General features: G+C 44.4%; 1 protein-coding gene across 2 annotated transcripts; it reads left to right on the top strand.

The window, feature by feature from the left end:
* Positions 1-4,310: 4,310 nt before the first annotated feature.
* On the top strand, positions 4,311-24,759 carry LOC144932386 (glucocorticoid modulatory element-binding protein 2-like). 2 transcript variants are annotated; one of them, XM_078856362.1, is made up of 10 exons: positions 4,311-4,505; positions 9,612-9,831; positions 10,735-10,823; positions 12,648-12,796; positions 13,187-13,290; positions 15,381-15,538; positions 16,439-16,579; positions 17,791-17,928; positions 19,266-19,388; positions 20,395-24,759. In XM_078856362.1, exons 2-10 carry the CDS (start codon positions 9,695-9,697, stop codon positions 20,997-20,999), a joined length of 1,644 nt encoding a protein of 547 aa, XP_078712488.1. In that variant the 5' UTR covers positions 4,311-4,505; positions 9,612-9,694; the 3' UTR covers positions 21,000-24,759. The 2 variants fall into 2 exon arrangements, with proteins under 2 accessions (XP_078712488.1, XP_078712487.1); XM_078856361.1 differs by having other exon boundaries at positions 16,439-16,588.
* The last annotated feature ends 103 nt before the right edge of the window (positions 24,760-24,862 follow it).

The following is a 24,862-nucleotide window of genomic DNA, read 5'->3' as shown; positions in this document are numbered from 1 at the left end:
ACGGTGGTATTATATGCGATGCCCATTAGTTGCGTAATCCCTCTCCCCCCCAGCCGTCAGTGTCACGCTTCTTACCGAGGAGACGTGTGTGTTTGTCCATGCGAACGCTACACAGCATGTCCCAGATAATCAAGATCTTTGCCAAGCATGCTTTCGTTTCTACGCCGGCAGACGCAGCCGAGTGAGTCAACACCTGTGGCCCTTAATTCCGGGCGTAATGCCAATGGAAGTGATGAACCTTTGTGTGTTTGGAGGGGAGATGTTGAGTTGATACCGACGTCGCCACGACCGTATTCAGAGATACTCATTTTTAACAGAACCATGGCATGTGCGTGTTTTTTTTTTAATCAGGAACCAGGGATTTGTTAAAGTGTGCATTCATTCTTCGCTGAGTTGAACGTGGCAATTCATTACATTTAGGGTCGTTTTTTATGATCCTGGGGGGGGGACCCTAGGAAAACATTAAATCAAATCGTGTCTATTCACGCCTTCCTTAGAGAGCAACCGTTATCACGAAGACGTGTTCTAACTTGAAGCAAGTAAGTTTACATTTCGATTTAAAGCTTTCGTGACTGCAGGGATTCATATTCTTGGTTCTTTCGGTAAAGTCACATGGAAGGGAAATAATGAAAATTAAACAATAAAAATTCTCACAACGTTTCCATTGCAACACAAGCTATCACAATGTCTGACCCCCCCCACCCCCTCGGTGCGTGACGTCATTTATGGACGGCCCCTTATTTTATGTTTATCCGGGTGAGAACTCGAGAACAGGATAACGTCTCTTTTTCAAAAGTGACGTTAGTTTGCCAGTAGGGGGTGATGGTTACTGGTGGATGTGTATACTGTAATTCAAATTGAGTTATTTGCGGCGTAAAATTTGAATGTCGGCACACAATCACCTTCTCTGGCGAATGACGTCAAGGGAATTTTAACGTCCCCCGTAAAACAGACGATGCACATTCATGGTAATTTACACCGCAAATAATAACCAGGGCGGTAGCTGGATTCGAACCTCTTACAACAAGCGGGGAAACGCGCTCCCATATGGCAACGAGACCAAAACAGTCGGTAGTAGCGATGGCAGAGTGGTGAGGAGGTGACTGGCCACCGGTGAGTTGCTGTGATGTAGGAACGGTGTACTCCACCCCAGATATGACAACATTATTTCAGTTTGGGCCGATGTGTGCTCTGTATAGAGCGACAGTCGTAACTAATGAGGCTTTGTCACAGAAGATAAAACCACGCGTCTTTGCTTCCTCCTGAGTCAGATTAGTAACATAGCCATTCCATTACAGCTCAAATGAGATTGTTGTGCCAATCAAAGAAATAGTTTTACTATCGATAACAATATCATCGTTAAATACAACGTGGGGAACAACGTGATATTGTGACTTATTTAGTTGTTTTTAGTCGAGATTGACCGTGCTTTTGTCACCCCAATCAGAAATTGTTTGCAATCCAGTGATGATGGATATAGTAAGTGAGGTAGCTGCGCTTTGGGTGTGTTAGCAAACCTGTAACCCACTTGCCCTCGTATATCTAGACGGCGTGAGGTGAGGCACACTGTATTGCAGAACAACTGTCAATTGACCAAGCTTGCTGTTGGGTCTATTCACAACCTGCATCGCACGTGGTGAAAATTGAACCCAGTACACAATCTACTTTTCAGCAACGTTACGCAACGTTTATATAATCCGTGACCTTAGGTGTCATATCACATAATTTCGTCGCCAATTGCATAACCCAGACATGTCGCTTGATTTCAGCCGGATATGTCCGCAGGACCTGGCCTACACAGCAGAGGGCAGCATTTTCCTACTCTCCCTGATATATTATTGAGATCATATTACCGGGGCTTAACTTGGGCCGCGGACGGTATCGGGAATTATTTTGGCACACCACGACCATCTCGCCTTATTTTGTCCTCATCAAATTGCGGTATCGTAGAATCAGAGTGACACAGTGTACAATAATAAATGGTTATTATGAATCGGTGGTACTTTACACTTTAGTGGTAACAATTCCGGAGGCTGATCATTCATAATTCCAAGCCAGCTCAGCAGAGTTATAGAAAATATCGAGTTAGAAATTAAAGCGCCGAATATTTGTCACATGGCAGTCAATCTGACATTAGTAATTCTCACAGCTGGAATTGAGGTTCTGTATGTACAGAACCAATGTAAGTAGGTGTATATGTTTGTGTCCAGTCATTGGTGACCAGACTGAAACCATCAACTCACTAGACTTGAAAACTCGATTAAACCATGACCTTGTACCCAGGATCTCAGCGGTACCAGCCCAGCGCCCTGTCCTTGCCGAGTGCCCTGACTTCTGTCACCTTTAAAACTGTGAAGGGGGTTCCTTATCAAGAATTGAATGAAGAAATGTAAAAAAATCATAATTAATGATCTGTTCGTTATTATTTGCATGCATTATCAAAAAGCAACATCAGCATCTCATATGCATGTTACTCGGACGGTGGGGGTTAGAGATGGGCCTACACATCCACGCTGGCAGGGTAGTTATCATCATCTGCCATGATCTATTAACTACTAGATAAAGGCCTCTATCAGATCCATCAAGCACCTGCAAATGAGCTTATCTCGTGGTTTTAATCTCTGGGCGTGGGACCTCCTTTGACTGCCACTCAATCATTAGTCTCGACCACCACCGGTCATCGTCTCTTCTAGCCATGGCGTGTTCTGCCCAAGCCCACACTTACTTACCACAACAGTCAATATGTTGCCCCTAACGTGCATTCGCCCAGATGCGGATGTCATTTATAATTATGTGGTGACATTGCGTAGGCAGTGAAGCACAAACAACAAACGATAACGGGTGATATGGAATTCTTAAAAACTAGTTATATTTTCAGGCACGGGTGGACTGGGCTTTTCATGATCAAATTCAGTTCACCAAAATGCCCTCCATCCTGCCGTCTTTCGCCGCTTTATTTAATAATTTCGATCCCTAACCCCCTTTAACTGTTGCCATTGGAGTGCATATTCTGCTGTTTTTTCCCCATTTGTGTTTGTTCAAGAATGATTTTCTTTCTTTAAGCAAACTTGTACGTGACTTGCTTTGTTCAGTGTTATCTTATTACTCCGTCGTTATACAATATTTGGATTTCCAATTTTCTTTTTGACTCGAATAATTGTTATGTATTGACCTCCATCCAGCAGTGGGTAAAAAAAAGTATCGATCAAGCTGACACTTGAGCGTCACAGTCATCAATGGCATCTCTCTCGGCGCTGGCCTGATGGCACCTGCTGGTCACTCTCACAAACTATCCACGTTTGCACCATTGGAACCTCATTTGCCAGTAGCAAAATATGATAATTGTTTTTTACCCTTTTATCTGGCAACAAAACTGACAACTTTTTTTACAAGGAGTCATGTTTGCATTGACTACAATACCTGCAGTCGGAATGCAAACAAAAAACATAAGGCGCCTTTTGTCGTCATCTGGTCCAACACCATGTGAGACGAGGCTCTAATGAAAGCTGTCTCGGGTGTGGACCAATCAATTTCAAGGACAGTGCATACATTATCAGAGTCAATGCAAACATGACTCCTTGTAAAAAAAGGTGTCAGTTTTGTTGCCAGATAAAAGGGTAAAAAAACAATTATTATTATCCACGTTTGTTAATGACGAAAACTAAACCTGGCCACAAATAATAGCAAACTAAAAAATACAGCAGGCGTCAGGGTCACCTGCATATCGGGCGAGATATCTCGCCACCAACACGTTCAGTGACAGCCCCTCGTCACGAACTCTCAATAAGGAGAGAGCAAATCGCTAGGAATGCGCGTCCAAAAACACAGCAGACGACTCTGAGCCTGTATAGTGAAGGGGATGACGGGTGAGCCTCCATGCAATAATAAACAACAGGTGTTTTAACCTTATGGGGGTTATTTGACCCGTACGTGACCAAGCCGTTCAGTGCGTGATTGACGAAGGTGGGGGAGCATTTACCTGGGAGCATAGATTTAATGGTGCGGTACTGTGCAACAATTAACCCTGCCCTCCACTGCCCACTGCTGTTGCCACTTGGCGTTGCTAATCGACTTCCAATGTCGCCGTTTTTTTAACCCCCCCCCTCACCCCCCCCCGTGACGTCACGCGCAATGCACCCCCGCCCCGCCCCCTCTCCGCGACGTCCGTCACGGGCTCGAGGCCTCGCCTTCCCCTCGACGTCACGGGCGCCGGGTCCCGCCCACCGCCCCGCGACGTCACGCGTAACAGCGCCGCGAACGAATCACGCACAGGCACGGGGCCCCGCCCTTCCCGTGACGTCACGCGCCCCGGCTCCGCCCTCTTCTCCTCCGTTTACGTCACCCGCACGGCCGGTGACGTCACCGCGGGCAGCGACGTAGCCCGCCTCGCGTTCGTTAAGTTGCCGCGGCCGATGGGAGATGTCAATCCGCGCCGAGAGGCACCAATCTCAGCGCGCGTGCCGCCTCTCATGCTACTCGCCGCGCACCGTTTGCCCTTCGACGCGGTAAGTGCGGCTCGGATTTGTGTTTGGATTTTTTTTTTCCCCCTTAGGAAAAAAACAATAATTCGTTCGGCGCTCAGGAGGAGGAGGCAGGCAGGCAGGCGCCAGTTCGACAATGAGTGCAGGGAGCGTGAGGGGTGGGGCTGGGTGGGGGGGAAGTGCGAGATTGGCGGGGGCGAGTGTGCGTGAGCGGGCGCGTGCGTGCGTGCGATGGGTCTCGTGCGTGCCCGCGCCCCCCCCCCCTGGCTCTCCTGATCCCCCCCCCCACGTCCCCCCCTCGTCAACATGGCGCCCGCACCCCCCGCCGCCGTGCGCGCGCTGCGCCGCCGCGTCCCCCAGCCAATGGCATGGACGGGCGCCGCGCCACACGTGATGCGTCGCGGCCAGTAGGAGAGCGCGGCGACGCGGAGGGCGCGTGCGTGACGGGGGTGGGGGCCGCGGCGGTGGTGGGGAGGTAGCGCGTGACGGGGGGGCGGGGTGCGGTGTAGTGCGCATGCGCGAATCCGTTCGGGAGTGTGTGGTTTACAGTGGTGATATTTGCACACGTGCAGAACCGGCTGACCAGCGTGGTGAAGTATGGGCCACGTTAGACCCGCACGGCGCGGGTGAGGCCATCATGCACCGGTGGATTTACAAAAGGGCCAGATTATGGGGTTTATATATTGATGTCGGTTGTTTATACCCTGCAAGGGGCTTTATAAAGTAGTGCGCCACGATTATACATTAGGCAATCATTTATCAAGGGGATTGTACTGTTATTTGTATATATTGTATAGTGAAATGCTAGGGTCTTGTGACATTGATGCAGACAGAGGTTTAGAAGTAAAATATTACTGCGGTGTCAGAAAAAAAACCTGAGCCTGAAGACGTTTAGGGGAGTCGTGCATTGGGAGGTTTGGAAAATGTTCAAATTGTTTGTCTAATGGAAGGAGGAGACCGAGGTTTGCGGTGTAAACTCACGCGTACGAGGTATATCATTTAAAGATGCCAACAGACGGGTTCACGAATCCACATGCTGTACTACCATCTTCTGGCTACCTCGGTGCCAATTGGATTTGGGATTCAGAAATTTTGCGATGCACTATCCCTTCCCCCCACCACACACAGCGTTTAAAGTGGTGTGATATACCGTATACAATTGTAACTATAATCTAGGTTCATAATCAACGTTTTTGGGTTTAGATCGCGTTATTTATAAATGTGTCGTAGCCCTCCACCACCCGACACTGCCAATCAGTAAAAAGTGTCACGTTGACAAAAGACAAATAGTTAACTGCTTTAGCCCACCGGCGTGTTGAAGCGTGACACCACAACATTTACAGTTTTTGTAAATGTTGTACAAAAAATGTAAATGTTGTGGTTTCACGCTTTAACACACCGGTGGGCTAAAGCAGTTAACTATTTGTCTTTTGTCAACGTGACACTTTTTACTGATTGGCCGTGTCGGGTGGTGGAGGGTTACAACACATTTATAAATAACGCGATCTAAACCCAAAAACGTTGATTATGAATAATATTGGTCGCGAAAGCCTACGTGTTAAACTATAATCTAGGTGTTTATACGGTAGTGTAATCGTTTTTATAGTGCCTTTGGTGCAGTATTCAATCCATCGATGCATCAATGTATGCAGCGCTAAGCGTCTGTAGAGTTGTGACGTTTAATAACAATGTTATGACCACCCAAAGCAGCGGGTGATAGAGCGGCTGAGCAGTGGTAGGGAACTGAAATACGGTCATTGACGTCCTATACTATTGCCGTTATGGAACGGGGTGTTGTACAGACGTCATACTCGTGTGTTATTTATAAAATGCGCTGAATTAACTTCAATCATAGGATTGCTGGAACTTAATATTGTTATGTTGTGAATGTACCATTGACGTCTTATAGCTTGCAGAAGTTATTTATATTATCACCGTGTCCCATTACATTGGCTGACTAATTGACGTCCACCGTGGAAAAATTAAGATGTCATCGTTGACCGTGGCATGTGGCAGCATTAAATGCACCCGCCTTAGTCGTGACCTATTTTTTACCAAGGAGCTCATAATAGACTACAGGAGAAAGAAAACGGACACTCCACCACTAATCATCAGCGGGGACTGTGTGGAGAGGGTGGCAGACTTCTGCTTCCTGGGAGTCCACATTGGGGAGGGCCTGACCTGGAGCGCCAACAGCACTGAGCTTCTGAAAAAGGCCCAGCAGAGACTTTACTTCCTGAGAATCCTCAGGAATAATAACATCACACAGAAACTGCTGGTGTCCTTCTACCGAGCCTCCATCGAGAGCATTCTCACATACTGCATCTGTGTATGGTACACCAGCTGCACAGTGGCTCAGAGGAAAGCGCTCCAGAGGGTCATCAACACAGCCCAAAAGATCGCCGGCTGCCATCTCCCCACACTGGAAGAACTACACAGTTCACGTTGCATCAAAAAAGCACAGAACATTATAAAGGACTCTTCTCACCCTGGACACTCACTGTTTGAGCTGTTGCCATCAGGCAGACGATTCAGATCAGTCAAAACAAGGACAAACAGATTCAAACAGAGCTTTTATCCTACAGCGATCACCACACTCAATAATGCCAATTAATTATTAAGTAATAGTATTTTCAATTGACTGTGAAATAGAGATGTGCAATGACAAAATGTAACCTTATGTGAGTATGTGGGTATACTTGGGCTTCAAATCTAGAATTATACTTGGGCTGTTTTTATATATAGTATAAATTGATTATCTTTCATTTAATTTTATTTTTATTTTCTTGTTTTATTTTATTTAAATTTATGAATGATGCCCTGACTGGTGAGCATTTTAAATTTCGTTGTACTGGTGACAATGACAATAAACGATCTATCTATCTATGTGGAAACGCATGTTGTAGATCCACCCAACAGTTCAGTTACTTCATAAGTTGCGCAAAGTCATGCGTTCAGGTATGCAGCATCGCTTCTGTTTTGCAACACTCATTGCACTTCAAGCAGTTGCAATCACCGCCCTTGCTATGCATGAGAGTTCAACGTGGGAAGGGCCAAGACGTGATTTTGCAGCCCCTCACCTCTCCTCTGAACGACCCAGCTAAAGAAGATCACTTAGTTCAGACAGGAGGACATCTAGTCAAGAGAATGCACCTGCTCGGCCTACGAAAATGTTTAAGGCAAATTCGAGCAAGACTATATGACGAATATTGATTCATCCAATTTTATTCAGCAATGCATTCACGTGGAAACGTCTGTTTTATTCAAATGTATTTTCGTGTTGTGATAAAACCTCATCCAACCAATGACATCACCGTTGAATATACAGTCCCATGCAGTACAAAATAATACAGTTTAAAAGAAAAGATTTTCAACTACAAGCAGATATTTCCCTAGTTTTTGCAGCCAATTATAAACAGGACAACGCAGGCAAAAATAATACCGTAGGCATCGGTATTGCAGGGACATAATACCGAATAAGGTGGTAATGTTTTGTACAGACGTGTTTTCATCGCTTAACAGGCGTGCGTCTGTGCTCACGACACGTGTACACAGGCGTATAAGTTCGCTCCCATTACCCACGTACGCCGATTTTCGCACATGGGCACAGCGACTCGAGAACGTGGTGTGACCTCAGAATAGTGGATTTGCAGGAGCTTTTGGTGAATTAGCTCTGCGCCATTATTGCATTGGAAAACCACGTGTGCTGATGAGTACATACAGTATATTAAAGGCTGTGACAAACACGTGGATACCAATGGGGGCATTACACGCACAGTGGGCCTCTAACCATATCACCCAGAAAGCACCCGATCTCGTCAGGGCGGGTAAGTCAAGCAGTTTTGAGCCTGGATGGTGTGCAATAGTGGTTGACCTTTCGTTTTTGTTTGAGTGGAAAGCCACTTTATTTTATACGTGCACGTGTATGTATAATTACAGCATGTGTGGCTGGAAAAGAGCTGTTATTTAATAACTTGATGTTCAGTAAAGTCCCTAATGCGTGCACTTATGGGGAACCCCATGCCTTCTTTGACTCCATCTAAAGTCATGAGCTTGTTATGTTTTTTTCCCAGAAATGCATATCACATTCTATAAGATGTTTTTTAAAAAAACATATAAATGATGTACATATGATAGTCCTCGACTGTGATTTCAACTGCAAACTTCAGATCGTCAATCAAGCGCACTAACCAACTCCAACACTACTCGCCTATGAGTCTATGTTATTATGTTGCTGCAGAGTTATTTACAGTTATCGTGGTAAAATGCTGCTTGACGGCCGCGGAGAAGGGCGGTTGGGAACCTACAGTGCTATATTCCCAATTGAGCACCCATCAAGGGAACAGAGTCTCAATGCTCACAGACCGTGGCCCTCCTGACGTCGGCACTTGCCGTCACCACGGGGGAGGTGGTGGTTGGGCTGCCTGTAGGGACTTTGGTGACGTCCGTAGTTCAGGCTTTGAGGTTTGCTTTCAAAGCAAACGTGATGCTTCACGCCCGGTGGCTGTGTAGAACTGCCCACCTGTGCGAATCCGCCTCTGTTCATTGCATGTGGGAGCATGCAGTGACATCCCGCTGCCGCACAAGAAGATACTTTTGGCCTGTTTCCTAAAAACATAATGTCCTCTTTAACACTATGGAAGTCTAATAATATCCACGGTACTGTATATGTTTACAAGGGAAACTTATAACGATGCATCGCTTTGCAACGACAGCAGTTTTTACTCCATTTACAACACTATTTAAGGTCATTTGGACATTTTAGGAATTGGTGATTGATGGCACACGACGGATTCAGTGCACGATTTATGTTACAAATGCAACAAAAAAATCATCTTGTGTCTGACAAGTACCTGCACCCTAACAAAAATTTAGTTTTAATAAAAATCCAAATTTTTTGGACAATTATATAGGTCATGCTTGTACAGTAGTCTTTAATTGAGATTTGTATAATTAATGCACAATGCTTGCTAATTTTGTTTACACTGTTTGATTCGATTGTCAGGATTTCGTGTTCATATCACAGGGCACATAAGTGTATGCCAGTGAATTTTATATAAGCCTCAAGCGCTTACTATCGAGGGAGGTAAGTGTAATAACAGCGTGATGCTGTGCACCGTGTGTGTGCAGCTCCCCAACCCCCTTGCAAGGGGGAGTTAGGGGGAGGCGCAGTCCACTCTGAGGCCCGTCCGTCTTCACCTCGTTTGGCAACCATGGCGACGAGCGAGGTGGGAAGTGAAGGGGAAGCAGATATCGTCATGGTGACGGTGGAGGAACCTCAGAACAGCACCGACTCTGCGGAGGATTCAAGTGCCGCCATGATGGTTCAATTCAAGCAGGATCACGCTAGGTAACCATGATGATGCTGGTGGCGGGGGGTGGTGAAAGAGACCACCTCCATGATTGTTGCATTATGAGCGTCATCTGTCTGCCCGTACATGGACAATATTTTATCATTTTACTGGTCTGAGCGGCACTGAGAAGTGTAGGTTCTTGCACAAGTTGTGGTCCTTTATGTAAGGCTTGCTTTTTCCGCAATATAAACGTTTTAAATAGAAAAAAATGGTCCTGGGGTTTGTTTGACCGTATTTTACCATGCTGGTAAATTCATCCGGTTGGTTAGGGGTTGCCCAGGACCTGTTTAGGCAAGGCCCATGGTTCAGATAACTCTTGCCATTGATATTAGCCATGGCAGCGATTTAAACGATTCAATATTAGCCTTGGCCAATGATCAAAATAGTGCAGAGTACTAACCACTTTACCACTACTCGTCACTCCGATTGTGTAATTACTTTTATTTAACTATGATGAATCCATGAAATTTGAATATATCATAAGAGTTCTGAATAGATGACAGCAATACGTAATTTTACATAAAGTTTACAGCATAATTCAGGAGACAACCAATTCCAGTAGAATACATATTTCCTGTGAGATGGATAACTGTAAGTAATTAATGTTCATTTGTTGAAAGGAATGACTGGTTTACCTTTTAACTTGACTGTTCTTGGCAGATTATGTGTAGAGCATCGTAAGATGCAGTCACATTTAGATGTTATATTAACCTCTAAGTTATATTGCATTGAAAGTAATGAGAGTGCAAATAAAGCTTAATACCTTCCAATGCTTGGCAAGGAACAGCGGACAACGGTGGCACTTTTGTTTATCAGAACAAGTGTGAACTTGTTGAATGTACACGACGGTATGTTCTTTCATCGCGTTGCTAATCGCTGGATGTGATACTTTTGTTCAGTGCCGCTCAAACAGATGACAACATTGAGTCCGTGTACTCTGCCAACACACTGGTGGAGAAGATGGCCAATTCGGGAGACGTGACGGAAGGTACACATGTCTCACTGCACGATGGGGGTGTGGTATGTGTGCTGTGAGGCCACTGTCAAGTGAGTAGCTGTCTACATGTATGTATGCTGTGTGTATATGGTACCTCCTTGTGTATGCAAGTACCACATCTGTCATACAATATACCCTATTGTGCTGTATGTGTGTGCTGTCATGCGTGTATGCCACATTGTGGGGAGCGGTAGTGTAGCGGTTAGCGCGCTGCGCTATGAACCTGGCGACCCGGGTTCGATTCCCGCTCACGGCTAACACCAGTGACGATTATCTGAACCGGTCCTGGGCCTCCCCTAGGTCGACTCAGCCCTAAATGAGTACCTGGTGCGGTGTGTAAACATCGCCACTGGGGAGACAAAGGCGGTCGGGCGTGGTGCTGGCCACCCACCCCCTCGTGTACCGTTCTGGCCTTCATAGGTGCTCGCTAACAGCACTTGCCCCTACAGTCTGTTAAGGCTATACGGGGGATCTTTATCTTTGTATGCCACATTCTATATGTGTCGTGAAAACTGTCTACGTACTTGTGATTTTTGTGTATAGCTGCTTGGTTGTGTGTGCTGTTCATAGTTATCTGCTTCTGTGTCTTATTGTGTTTAGCTACTTGGTAGTATTATTTGTGTGGAGCATGCTGTCACCATCCTAGAATCTCAACCAAATCTGGAAGAACACTAGTAACCGAGTGGAACAACACGGACGTCCAGAATGAACACCTCATTCGAGACCCAGACATCACATCTCCTGGTTTTGACATTCCTCCAAGACACTGGTGTGACCATCAACCACATCAGAACATAAACAGGCCGATGCTCACATCTCCTTCATGAATGGAAAATTTAAGCTAAGCCATAGTGTGCCTATGCCATGCAACCCAAACTATGGACCATCTAGTGCTTAGGCTTGTCTGTCCTCCTTCAATTCAGGGATAGAAAAACTATACAAACTCTGTCCTCAAGCCCTCTTGTGGTTAGCAGACCTCTGCATTGGCATTTAGCTCCTGTAAATATTGCCATACGCAAGAACAGGTTCATTTGTGAAGTTATTCAGTTGTGTATACTGTGTGCAGGTATCTCGTTATGTTGCCGTAGCGAGCACGTAGTGCATGCCTGTTGTATTTTGTGTGTGTGTATATCTTTATGCTTCGTTTAGATATGGCTGGTGTTGTGGCCACCCATTTATACATCGTACCTTCTGTGGATTCTAGACTGGGTGTGTGTAACTTTAGGTTGGTGCAATTCATAACAATGTGGTTTATTTTAAAAGTAGGGTTTATCAAATGGACAGTGTATTTTGTAATGTGTAGTATAATCTGAAAATAACCAGTTTTTTTTTCTAGTATGATGTGTATAAAATAATATATGTATGTGACACACTTGTTGTGTTCCAATGCAGCTTAAACGCAGTTTGAGTATGTGCATGAGCATGCCTAATGTGCCATAATGAGCCCTTAGGTCTTCTGCATCTGTGGATGCATACGTGTCTCTGCGGGGAGCGGTGGCGCAGCGGTTAGAGTGCTGCATTACAAACCTAGTGACCCAAGTTTGATTTCCAATCACGTCTAACAGTCACAATTATCTGAACTGGTCCCGGGCCTCCCCCAGGTCGACCCAGACTCAAATGAGTACCTGGTGCAGTGTGTAAACATCTCCACTAGGGAGACAAAGGCGGCCGGGCGTGGTGTTGGCCACCCACCCCATCGTATGCTGTGCCGGCCTTCATAGTTGCTAGATAACAGCACTTTCCCCAACAGTCTGTTCAGGCTATATGGGGGATCTTTATCTTTGTATTTTGTGTCTCTGGGTTGTACTCTCCCAGAGAAGGGCATGGAGGAGGTAGAGGAGGAGGAAGAGGTGGACGATGGGGAAGGAACAAACCTGGCGTATCCCATCACGTGTGGAGACAACAAGGCAACACTGCTCTGGAAGAAGTTTGTCTGCCCTGGCATCAACGTCCCATGTGTTAAGGTATGTGTGGCCTTTTGTAGTTCTTTCAGTTATACGTTGGAGTGTAAAGCATGTAATACAGATGTCGTCGCCCGAAAAGGAGTGCATTTGTGTTCACATGGCATGGAATCATACTTGATCTGCTTTGTTTCTTGTGGTGCTATTGCTAGTGAGTTGGGAGGGAGTAATTTCATGGCTGGATGATCCAGTGAGTGTTTGGGTGACTAAGCGAGTGATTCAGTTTGGGTGAGGGTGTGAGTGGATGGATCTGGAGAGTGGAGAAATGGATGAATTGGTGGAGAGATGGATGAGTGAGTTAATTTAATGGTGTAATTTGTATGGATTATGTTAGTAAAAATGTTTTAATTGTGTCGAATGTTTTTTTGTGTGATGTCCATAATTTACGTGTAGTTTAACACCGGACTGATCAGCCCAAAGGAGTTTGTGAACATGGCTGGAAAGTCGACCCTGAAGGACTGGAAGAGAGCCATTCGCATGCGTGGGGTCATGTTGAGGTCAGCTCCCGGCATCCAGCTTTTGCGTTGTATCCACCGATCACTGTCCTCAGTCTTTGAATGTTGACACACTCAGAATGATCATTTGGGTTTTAAGTGATACACAGTACACATTTAGATTTAATTGAGCTGTTTTTTGTATCTGAATTGTGTTACTTTTAAATTGTAATTACATTTGACTAATTTTCACCATTGTAAGATGTTACGACTCCTAGTGAAGGGTAATTATCACCTGTCTAGTGGTGAGAGCTGGGAGAGAGTGCCTTTGTGCCTCACAAGAAAATTCCAAAAACATAATGTTAATCTCATTTTTACATAACTTATTCCAGATCCTATAATTGGGAATTTTGGTTTGACATGTGATGGACACCCTTTTTTTCAAGGCATGTTAAAGATGTGCCACCTCGTGTTGATATGATGCCTTTTGAAGTAACCTCAGAAGTAGTTCAAAATGTCATATTCCTGAGCCATTCTCTGATGAAAGATGCGGCCCCTGAGCATCAAAGATTTGCACTAAGACAAAATTGATTACTCTTGGTTAAATGATGTTTGAAACTATAATCATTGAGAACAAAAACCTTTGCATTCTGAAATTAAAGCCTCACTAAGCAAAACATTAACCTCAAAAAGAGCACTGGCTTGTTATAAATGAAACAGGTCAATGTTAGAAAAAAATGTTATTGCAATCATGCAGGGAAAATTAACATCATAACATGGATATGCTGATAACATAACACAACTTCGTGGTGGTTAGAACTCAGTCGCTCACATTTACATCCGTCATTAAAGTGTGTAAGAATTTTCTTTTGATTATTTAGAATTGTACTTTTATTTAATTATATGAATAAGACATGCAATATTAGAAAAAAAGTATCTTGCCTGGATTCCATTCTGCCTGGCTGGCACATAGCCAAATACGTGTGTGTTGTAGTGACTTCATGGCGCACATCTTTGTCATGACGTCACCTACATCCCACAGCGTTGAGCCGGGTTAATCAATTTGTCACGCTAACATCACGCTCACCCCCCACCCACCCACCCTCCACACCAGCTGTGTATCCTGCGCAAATGTATTAGAGGAGAGAGATAGAGAGATGGAGGGAGATAGAGGAGGGCGGAAGAGATGGAGAGGAGTGGAGAGGAGAGGGACAAGGAGATAGTGAAAGGGTGTAAAACGGAGAAGAAAGAGCAAAACAGAAAGAGGAGAGCGAGGGAAAGCAACAAGCAGTGGGAGGGAGGATTGGGGAGAGGCAAGAGATTGAAAAGGGAAAAGGGAGAGCTGGGAATAAGGAGAGGCGAGGGTGAAAGAGAGATAGGGGTCAGGGAAGTGGGTGAGATAGAGTAGAGGGAAGAGAGGAAATTAGAGGGAGGGATAAAGATGGCACAGAGGAATAGAGAAAGAGATATAAACAGAGTCAAAGAAAGAAATCGAGATAAATTGGAATATACCATACAGAGAAGGCAAGAGAAAGGCGGAGAGACAGGGCTGTATATAAAATGACAAAGTTTTGCTCGCTGGCTAGCTGGTGGGGAGGGACAGATGGACATTCACGTTGAAAGGACGTGCGTGCGGGTTGCCCGTAATAATAAACAAGACAAAACCAACAAGTCAGGAAATTAAAATATGAAAGTGTTGATGAGACGGGATCATATAAATTATTTAGTCAAACTCTGACCCAGATTCATGACCGTTTATCAAATGGCGCAGGGTGTTTGATAAATAGTAGGCAGCCTGATACCAATCAGTTTTTACCCTTATAGCAAGCTGCCTCTAATTATTTCTCCAATTAGTTATTTTCCCCCATCCTTCAATAATCTACGCGTATGTGTTCCCCCTGTTTGTATTGTGCCTTGCGATGCAGTCACATTTATGTGCTTCATTGTTTTGTCACTATTTTCACATACTAGTTATGAGCTTGTCACTGAATATTTTATTTGTCGCTGAAGTACTCTGAAGTAGGTGGCACGTCAATGGTAGCCACAGCCATAGGGAGAGATATACTAGATGTGGGTATTGTCCGGGTTGCTGACTCGGACAGACCTGGCTGAATTTAAGCCTCCATCTTTGCCCGTGACGTGTAACCAAGCAGAAAGGTGATGGACTCGGGGGAGCTGGACTTCTACCAGCACGACAAGGTGTGCACCAGCACTTGCCGAAGCACCAAGTTCGACATCCTCATCAACAACGTGCGCTTACCCATCATCGGCACGCAGGGCGAGTACTCGATGGTTGGAACCCCTTCCGACGGTGAGTTTCCCAGCGCCCACCACTGCTGACCTTATCCCGCACCACCTGCCTGTATACTGATCGGTTGAGTGGTTATGTGGAATAACGTTCATTGGGGTTAAATATCAATACACTGACAACGATGTTGAATGGGAATAGAGTGAATGGGATGTATGAATTGGCCTATAACAAGCAAGATTAGATAAATAATGCTGAATATTTTCACGTCTTGCTCAGTTTACCACAATATATATAGTATCTTAGTTACCAATGTTTGTTATCGTGGTATTGAGCCAGTGGTGGAAATTCAACATTGGCTGCTCCATTCATAGACTGGCTCCTGCCACAGAAATGCAGCAGGGTCCAGGCTTTAAACGACTTGCTTTTAGCTACCATTAGAGATCAATGCTCATTTTAAAGGATAAACACTTCACCCTGTTGGAATGTAAGTGCCTTACTACAAATAAACGGAATAAACCATTCATTACCCCATTGTGTGTGGTTATAAATTACACCCACAATGTTAGATATGTCTCTGACACCTCAGATTGCATACAACACTGTCCCACAGGTTTGCATTTCGATGTATTCATTGCATTAAACAATCTAATGATAATTATTTCAGTGAACAATGCTGATTCTGGATTTTTGTACAACAGCATGTCTGTGTATTCGTGTCTATAACGAGAATTTGGCACAGTCGGGGCCACAGCTGATGCATCTGCCAGTCATCTCGGTCAACCCATGGCACCTGGGTCTGTCCCGTGATCTCCTGTAAGCCAGCCTTTGATACTTCACGTGGCCTCAAAGTGTACCTGGCACAGGCATCGTGGTGATGTCACCGTTACTTAGTGACGAATGGCAGGTGTTGGTATTGGTAACAGGAATTTGGCTTTAACCGAGGTGTGGTATGGATTGCAGTGAATGGCGCACAGGTGTGCGGGGGTGCTGAGGAGGCAGCCAAAGATGCGAGCGAGCTGGTGTCCACTCCGTCCACCTCCTTCCTACCCTCGACGCCGTGCACCGATAGCGCGCGCGCCAAGGACGCGAGTGAACTTCCAGGTGACAAAGGTGCCCGCCCATCAGTCCTGTACCTACACACACATATACTGGTGTACCCACACACCCGTGTATCTAGACATACACCTATGTACCCATAAAACAAAGATCCCCATCCCTAATGTAGACTTTTATAGGCAGTCCTGGCAAGTGTTGTTAGCTAGTACTTATTTAAGGCCGGCACTTGTACTAGCGGGTGGGAATCATCACAGTACTCATCTTCACCCTGTCCACACTACTCAGCTTCTGCTCCTCCTGACTGGTACTGTCTGCCTTTGCCTTGCGCTACTTTTACTGCAGGCTGAGATCCACAATCCCCATAAGGTCTGGAACTAAAATCATAAGAGCACAACTATGCTCAGATTCCAGCTACAATATTGTCAAGTTGCCTTGCAGCTATTTACATGCCGGCAATGTCAATTGAACTGTCATATGTCAATTATTTCTACAGCTTTATCGATATTGTGTCTTAGTTTTCAAATTTTATTATTACAGGTTAACAGTAAACCATCTTACAATACAGCCTTATAACATTTGTTACTTTTGATATAATGCACTGCTGAAGCAGCGGTTGTAATAATTAAAAGGGGATGAAACCCCAAAAATTAAAGGGCTCTTTGTATATATGTTGAACTTCTTTCGCACTGTACTGTACATAGCCAATTGCTAATACGTGCTTTATAGATGCCTACCTTGGCTGTGTGTCACGAGTTGTCTGACATGGGTTTCAAGCTTCATAGTGAGAAATTAAAATGTCAGGTCAAGTGCTTCACTGTGGCACTCGAGTTACATACATCACTATGACTACACCCCCCACACCGCTTTATATATCAGTACAGTTACGTTACTATTGCATGTAATGGTGCCACTTGAAAGATAATACCTTTCTTTGCTTTCTAAACAGTTTGCCTTTAGAGGCTATAACCCCCTTTTCCTGATGACGACCGCTTGTGTTGCGATCGAAACGTCATAGTTTTTTGTTATTTTCTTTGAACCTATCTACGTGACTTTACCGAAAGACCCAAAGAATATGAATTCCTGCAGTCACGAAAGCTTTAAGTCAAGATTTAAGTTAAGAGGTCTTTGTTTTTTGGGTTACATCTTACTTCAACTGCAGCTGGAAGGATACAAAAGCTGGTGTACTGTTTTTATAGGAGCGCTGAGTCAACTTTTAACTGCCTTCAACCCTGCCTCTGTGTGTATTGCTCATGCAGACGAGGTCTTTTCGCTGTGGAAGGGGATCGCTGACGTGGGGCTGCTTGGGGAGGTTGTGAACGAGGTGCAGCAGGAGATCCAGGACACGCTCAAGGCCCTGCGCCAGCGGATACAGCTTTCCCCCCTGCAGATGAGTGGTACAGGCCCAATGTTTACTCTGTTGTCATTGTCTGTTCGTGAAGTGGCTTCACACGGTGGCGCTGGTCTCTTGAGTATCTGGCTGATTTTTATATTTAGAGCTTGGGATCACAGAATCGGTGGCTTGAGAAATGAGAGGTGCCAAATTGGCATGTCTAGCATTGCCTACTAAATCAATCACTCATCGTGGACACCCTCTTAAGCACTTCCCATTATGTTATCTCCATATATATAAAAGGCAAAGTTGTGATTATGTGTGTCTGTTCAAAATGCTTAGCGTACTTCCCGACATGCAACAAACTTGAAATTTGCCATGTGAGTACTTTCCAGACTGTACACCATGCAAAAATGATAAAAATACACTTTTTTGGTGGGGGGGGGGGAGCTCAATAATGCATATATTTTTTGCACGGCAAGTGAGCTGTGACGTCACATCTGTCACGTGACCCGCGCATGTGGAAGCGTAACACATTGTCGTGTAGTGGTTAGTGCGCTGCGCTACGAACCCGGCGACCCGAGTTTAATTCACGCTCACGGCCACCAACGGTGACGATTATTTGAACTGGTCCTGGGCCTCCCCTAGGTCGACTCAGCCTCAAACGAGTAACTGGTGTGTTTTGTGGACATCGCCACTGGGAAGACAAAGGCGGCTGGGTATGGTGAATCCAAGTCCCCGGGCGGAGCCGGGTAGTACAGCTAGTAGTACATAATTGTTAAAACCTAGGCATGGATGCTTCACCCCTTGCCTCTCGATATTCTATGAATTGGCACAATTCCGAGTTACGATTAGAACCAAGAATTTATTATTTTTTTGTATCTAATTTAGACGGTCTCATTTGTAGGTTTTATCTCTTGTTGTTTGTATATTATGATATAATTTGTATAAATTGTAAATGACTGTTGTTTATGAACACAATTTGGTACTTGTATCATGAGTGTAAGAATTGATTTTATGCAATGAATTGTTGCAAGTCTATTACCAGGGGACTGCCCTCACGGTTCCTAACACGAGCAGCCGGCCACCTGTGGTGCGGTTTTTTCCATCACTCGTTAAGTGAAATACTCAGAAGGATCACTGCTGCTTTCCATAGCATGAATGCTTGTGATTTGCATAACTGCTTCCGCACATTGTTTACTTATTTTCCTAAGTCCGTGTACTATAAGGCACGGTTTTCACTTAAATGTTTAATGCAACTGGCTATTCAGCTCTCAAATTAACCTTGTTTCAGTGGCAATGGCAAGTGGAGGTGCACAATAGTAAATTATGAGTCACATTTCCATGCATACATCAGAGGCTTCCGCTGCTAATGTTGTTGTGTGCGTGGACCCCTATCAGATGCAGCGACGCTGAACGGCGTGGTCCAACACTTTGGCCTCATGGATAATGTTAAGAAGATCCTGGGCAACCACAAGTCCCAGATGGGTCGATACCGCGACCAGTATACACGGGACCTGGCAGGTGCGGTGCACTTCACCACTGCATTGTCTGTCAGCACCCACACGTCTTCACTTTCTCACAATATCTTTTGATTTTACCATTTATTTTAATTCTTGTGTTCATTTACATTTCTTGTTGATTTTTTTAAATCCCAGATGTCCCTTCCAATTCAGAGACACGTGTCTCAGTGGGTTGAAATTAAAATATATTTATTGTTTGATGCGATGTTAGAGATTTTTAGATTTTTGAGAAATGGAATTTTGGTAAGGCACGCTCGACCCTTTTCTGTTCATGGGTCCTGATTAGCATTGCTGATGTTTTTTCTTTTACGCTGAGCCAGTTTACACGCAGTATTCATCTACATTTGAAATCTGTGAATCAAATTTGCATTGTTTCACTCATTCTTAATGTCTTTTGAGGAACTGAAGAGATGCATGATTAAGGAGTGCAGTGCTGTGAGACTATGTAAGCCGCAGGGTGTGCTTGACTTTTTCCTGAGTTATATGCATGTGACCGGTTGTTCAGCCTTCCAATTGGTGTGCTACATTAAACTTTAATCTGGTCTGCGCTTTTTTGTAGATGTTTCTGAAGATATTTGACTCGTAGTTCTCATGATTACTGACTAATAAATCTCGTAATTTACAGTGGTAAAAGCTCTGATACACCTGGGTGCTTTTAGGGAGATGCGTCGCTGAAAATCATCATAGGCAAAAATTTCGCTGCCCAAATATTGACAAATCTTATCGCTTCCCCGCTAGGGGGAGAACTGGAATGTTAACTTGCATTCAGATCACAAAAAATGATCACGTGACTACCTAACGTTGTGTGTCCTGTAGACCTTTGTTTATCAAAGACGCATCTCAACAAACTGTTGTCATTCGCTCGACCAAATTGTGTTATCCTGCACTATTGCCTTACCAAGTTGCCACAGTTGCTCACGGTAAATGCGATTGCCATGAGAGCTAGTAGCACTAGCCCGACAGCAAGTCCGAGCTTGGCTTGTTTCCTTTGTGGTGCGGACGCGCAGAGCTGGAGCGGCAGTGCGATGATCAGCGCCGCCGCAGCATCGAGCAAAAGCAGCGCCAGCAGCTGACCACCCTCTCCCCATCGGCCATCGCCATCTCCCCGCCGCCGGCCAAGCGGCCCCGTGCACAGCGCGTGCCCACCATGGCCACCATCCCCGGCCTTACTACCATCCCCATGGCCAAGCTGCCCACGCTCGGCAAGCAGCAGCCGACGTTCGCCGCGGGGACTACCACGGCGACGTATAGCACCATGGCTGGGACGCCAGGTGGCCTCACTGTCATCGGCTCGCAGGCCATCATCTCCACTGCGTCCGGGCTCAAGGTGCTGAGCCCCGTGCAGTTTGTGTCGGCGCAGGGGGGCGATGGCGGCGGCATTATGAGCGCCGCCGGGCTGGGAGCAATGTTGCAGGGCGCTCAGGTGGTATCGGGACCCGGCACCGTGGTCACGCTGCAGCCCGTCCCAGAGGCCACCGTCGCAGCAATGGTCTCTGCGGCAGCGGCGTCCACGGCGGTGCCCGGAGCGCTGCCGATCCAGGCCGCCCCGGCTGCGGTTCCCATGGAGGGGGAACAGGCGGTGAGCGATGTGGGAGCAAGCGTGGCGCCATGAGGGTAGTGTGCGTGTGAGGGCTGGCGACCGCCTTGGGACAGACGTGTGGAACAAAGTAGAAGCCCCCGGACATCCACTGCGGCAGTTGCTGTTGTTGTTGCAGAGACTGTTTTGAAAGGTCAAAAGTGCAGTGTCATGGGACCTCACAGACTGGTTTAGTTACAAACCCCAAGGAAGACTCGTGCATCTACTATTTCCATTTTCTCAACATTTTAATGTTATTGTTAGATCAGGCAGATAGGATGCAATTTTTACTAACAATTAAATTAACTAACACCCCACCTGCTTTTTTATTTCATATTATGCAAATACAGTAAGCAGACATTTCCAGCTGCTTGTTGCTGAAGATCTTGCTGCGTCTGGGAATGTTGTGAACTCCTTTGTTTGCGAGTGCATCTTGATGACCCGGCCTCCAAGAGGGAAGTGGCATCATCTCCTGGCAGTGCTGTCTTACCGTGGAGAGCACAGAGTTATATACACGTGTTGGGTCTTTGGACCTGTGTACATACTTGGACAGCTGTGAAAATGGATCTCTTACCATTTTTAGTTTGCTACATTTAGAGGTTAACATTATATGATACGTTCATGGTGATGTAGATTTTTACGTGCCAGTTCTTTAACATTTATTGCAGAAACTCCTTTCTCAAACTGACATTGTAGGTGGATTGCAGATACAATTGTATGATTAAAAATGAATTTCATCCACTTGTATGGTTAAAAGTTCATGGTGTTATGCACCATATTTTGTAGCTTTTGACTGGAACTGTAGAAAATAATTAATAGTATTGGAAATTGTTTAACATGTACTTTAGTTGAAATGTAAATTCTCCAAAATTAGCTGTTAATGTAACAGTATATATAAATTAAGCACGAGCTGAGTGTCCAGTTAGTCATGAAATAAGTGCTAAATTATGTGGATTTGTGTTATTTACTACTTTAATGAGCCAAGAATGTCTGTGTCCTGCGCGTGACGTCACTCCACGTCGGCCAGCCCCCCTCATTAATACTCGTGAACAGGTGACGTCCTCCACATGGACCCCCCCCCTCATTAATAATCATGAACCGGTAACGTCATGGGGGGGGGCGAGGCGCCTCCTCCCCCCTCAGCGTCAACTTACAACCCTCACTACAAAGACAGAACCCTCACGTCACACGATCTCCATAACGCTATTGAGACATAGAAGTAAAAAGGACGTCATGATGAACAAGGGATTATAATCTTTGAATGAAATAAATCTGTCACCGCGGCCTTACAAATTGCACACGAATTGATGCAATTAATATCATATCACATCACCGGCTTCTTTTCTCTTTCAAGTTTCAGATTTACTGAAATACACCCGTCGTTGGACGGGCAAAAGGCTAGTGTAACCAGAATGTTTGATATTTGAGTCGTGTGGAAAGGGCATGGAATAGTAAAATAATATTTGCATTTTAAAATCGATATACTCCAAATTATCCTTGAGTAAAGAGGCTGGAAACACTGATACATAACCCTCTTTCAAGTCTACATTGTGCGGAAATGTACATTACACGTTATTTCCATCACACATTATTTCCATCAAGTGAAGATATGGAAGCTTCATTTCTATTAATTGTTGTGCATAAAAAGCTTTCATAACATTTGTTATGAACTGTTGTGGCTTATGGATACTAAAATTATAAATTAACACATGAAGACATATTCATGTAAAAATTAAATAGCATGTTGGTCCATAAACCTATGGACCTGCTTTACAAATTGTTTCCACACTGCTGATGACACTCAACCTATCCAGCATCTGACTGCTTAAACAAATTTTACTGGAAGACATTAGCCCAGAAGCCCATGAGCTGATGGAATTAATTACTTGGTGAGACAGACCATTATTTACAATTTGAAAGCTTTCACATTGACCTTTTGTGGGATTAAGTCCTGAGTCTGTGTGAGCAGAAATTGACAAATGCTAAAATGTCAGTGTGTGTTAGGTTCTTGTCGTTTGTTGTCTTTCAGTATTTTTGTTTATTACAACTATTAAAATGGTTATCTGTAATCCGAATAGAGCGTTGATGAATGCAGTTTATTTTAATCCAGGATGAGTGATCTTTGGGTTATCCTGAATCTAAAATACTTGATTTCGAAGTGAAATGATTTGTTTCTGCTTTTCTGGTCCAGCTTTGTCCCTTGTATGTTTGTACAACTTTATATATCTGTTTCAAAAGAAGATCCAGCTAAAATATTATCTCTTATTTCACGGATACACACCTAGGTTGTGCGCATACCAAGTTCGTTTCAGTTTGCGACTTCGAAAAGGAGAATAAAGACTTTAACTAATATGTGCCACCATAGCACTAATAATATCACAGCATTGCAGTTTATGTATATTTTAATACGATGCCATGGCAGCCACCTCAGTAAAACATGCTATATAGTCGCTTTAAAGTCTTTTGTTAATGAAGCTATAAAATGTATACTGGGACAGCCTAGGTAGGATACACGGCCTATACATGGCCTGAAAAATAAGAGCTATTTGATATGTTTTTGGTTGTGGCTTTCTATAATATTAAGAACGTTACATATTTTAACAGCAGCCTAACACCAGTTTCTTAAATTATGCTTTTAAATGTTGACAGGTTTTGTTTTTCCTTGTGTGTGTGTCTCCCTGGTGTGCATCATTGTATGATGTGTGAAACATTTTAAGAGTTAAAGCACAAGGTTTGGGCTTTTCAATCGGAATTTTTAAAATATAAATTTGGTTCAATATTATGGCTCATTGAGATTGGTTAAGACCTGTTACATTCGCTGTGTTTGGCACCGAAGATGTGTAGCAGTTTCGATTTTGTGCTAAATTTAGGTTGGTTTTGTGCATTTCATTTGTTTTACAAGACTTTAGTAATGTTCAGGCAAGTCCATTACAAGTCATATCTCATAGATTAATTGACACCACTTGTAACGTAAAAGCTGAAAAAATGACAGTATTTTGAAACATCTTACACACTGAAATTGTTTTAATAGCTAACGTTGTTGGCAGTGGCTCAGCCTCAGTGTGGAAAGTCAATAAACTGTTTTTTAAGTAACAAAAAGATCTCACTTCACGTCTCAATGAATCCGTCTTTTTTATCCTTTTCCAAGATGGCTTGAGTTTTTGTCTTTGAAGTTGTCCTAATTGTTTTTCTACATTGCCAAAGGAATATTTTAAATGTTAGCTGATACATGCTTCGGTTCCTTACGCAGTGGTATTCATCATGGAGAGGTTTATTTGTTAGCGATTACCAATAAGATGCACCACCAATGTGCAAAGGTTTTGTATGCATTCATATGTTGTAAAATCTGTATGCAGTTGTGGGGTTTTTGAGTGTCGCATAGCAGAACAGTTATCACCTCACAAGGCTATTTTGAGTCTCTTAATACAAGTTAACATGCATTTAGGACAATAATAGCAGTCTCTTCGCAGAGCTGTTTTTAACAATGTGTCTCATTAGTTGAACATGTAGGCTTTCGCGACCAATATCCATAATATAGGTTTTTTTTGGGTTAGGTCACGTAAATATGGTCTCAATTAGCCTTGTGCCCGTCGAAGGACGGGTGTATTGCAGTAAATCTGAAACTTGCAAGCGAAAAGCAGTCCGCGACGTGATATTCATTGCATCCATTCGTGTGCAATTTGTAAGGGCGCGGTGACAGACATTTTATTTTAAAGGTTATAATCCCTTGTTCATCATGACGTCTTTTTTACTTTTATGTCTCAACAGCGTTACGGAGATCGCGTGACGTGAGGGTTCTGCCTTTGTAGTGAGGGTAGTAAGTTGACGCAGATGAGGGGGGAGGAGGTGCCTCGCCCTCCCATGTGGAGTGACGTCACCCGCTAATTATTAATGAGGGG

Source organism: Lampetra fluviatilis, chromosome 5, assembly GCF_964198595.1.
Source record: "Lampetra fluviatilis chromosome 5, kcLamFluv1.1, whole genome shotgun sequence".
Taxonomy (NCBI): Eukaryota; Metazoa; Chordata; class Hyperoartia; order Petromyzontiformes; family Petromyzontidae; genus Lampetra; species Lampetra fluviatilis.
The sequence above is the reverse complement of the archived record's forward strand: the minus strand, read 5'-3'. Positions and strand labels throughout refer to the sequence as shown.

Excerpts from the sequence above, each read along its gene's own strand:
- LOC144932386 (XM_078856361.1), top strand. The coding sequence starts at position 9,695 with ATGGCGACGAGCGAGGTGGGAAGTGAAGGGGAAGCAGATATCGTCATG. Across the intron at positions 10,824-12,647 it reads TTCGGGAGACGTGACGGAAG|AGAAGGGCATGGAGGAGGTA; the intron begins GTACACATGTCT and ends GTACTCTCCCAG. Across the intron at positions 19,389-20,394 it reads GTATACACGGGACCTGGCAG|AGCTGGAGCGGCAGTGCGAT; the intron begins GTGCGGTGCACT and ends GCGGACGCGCAG.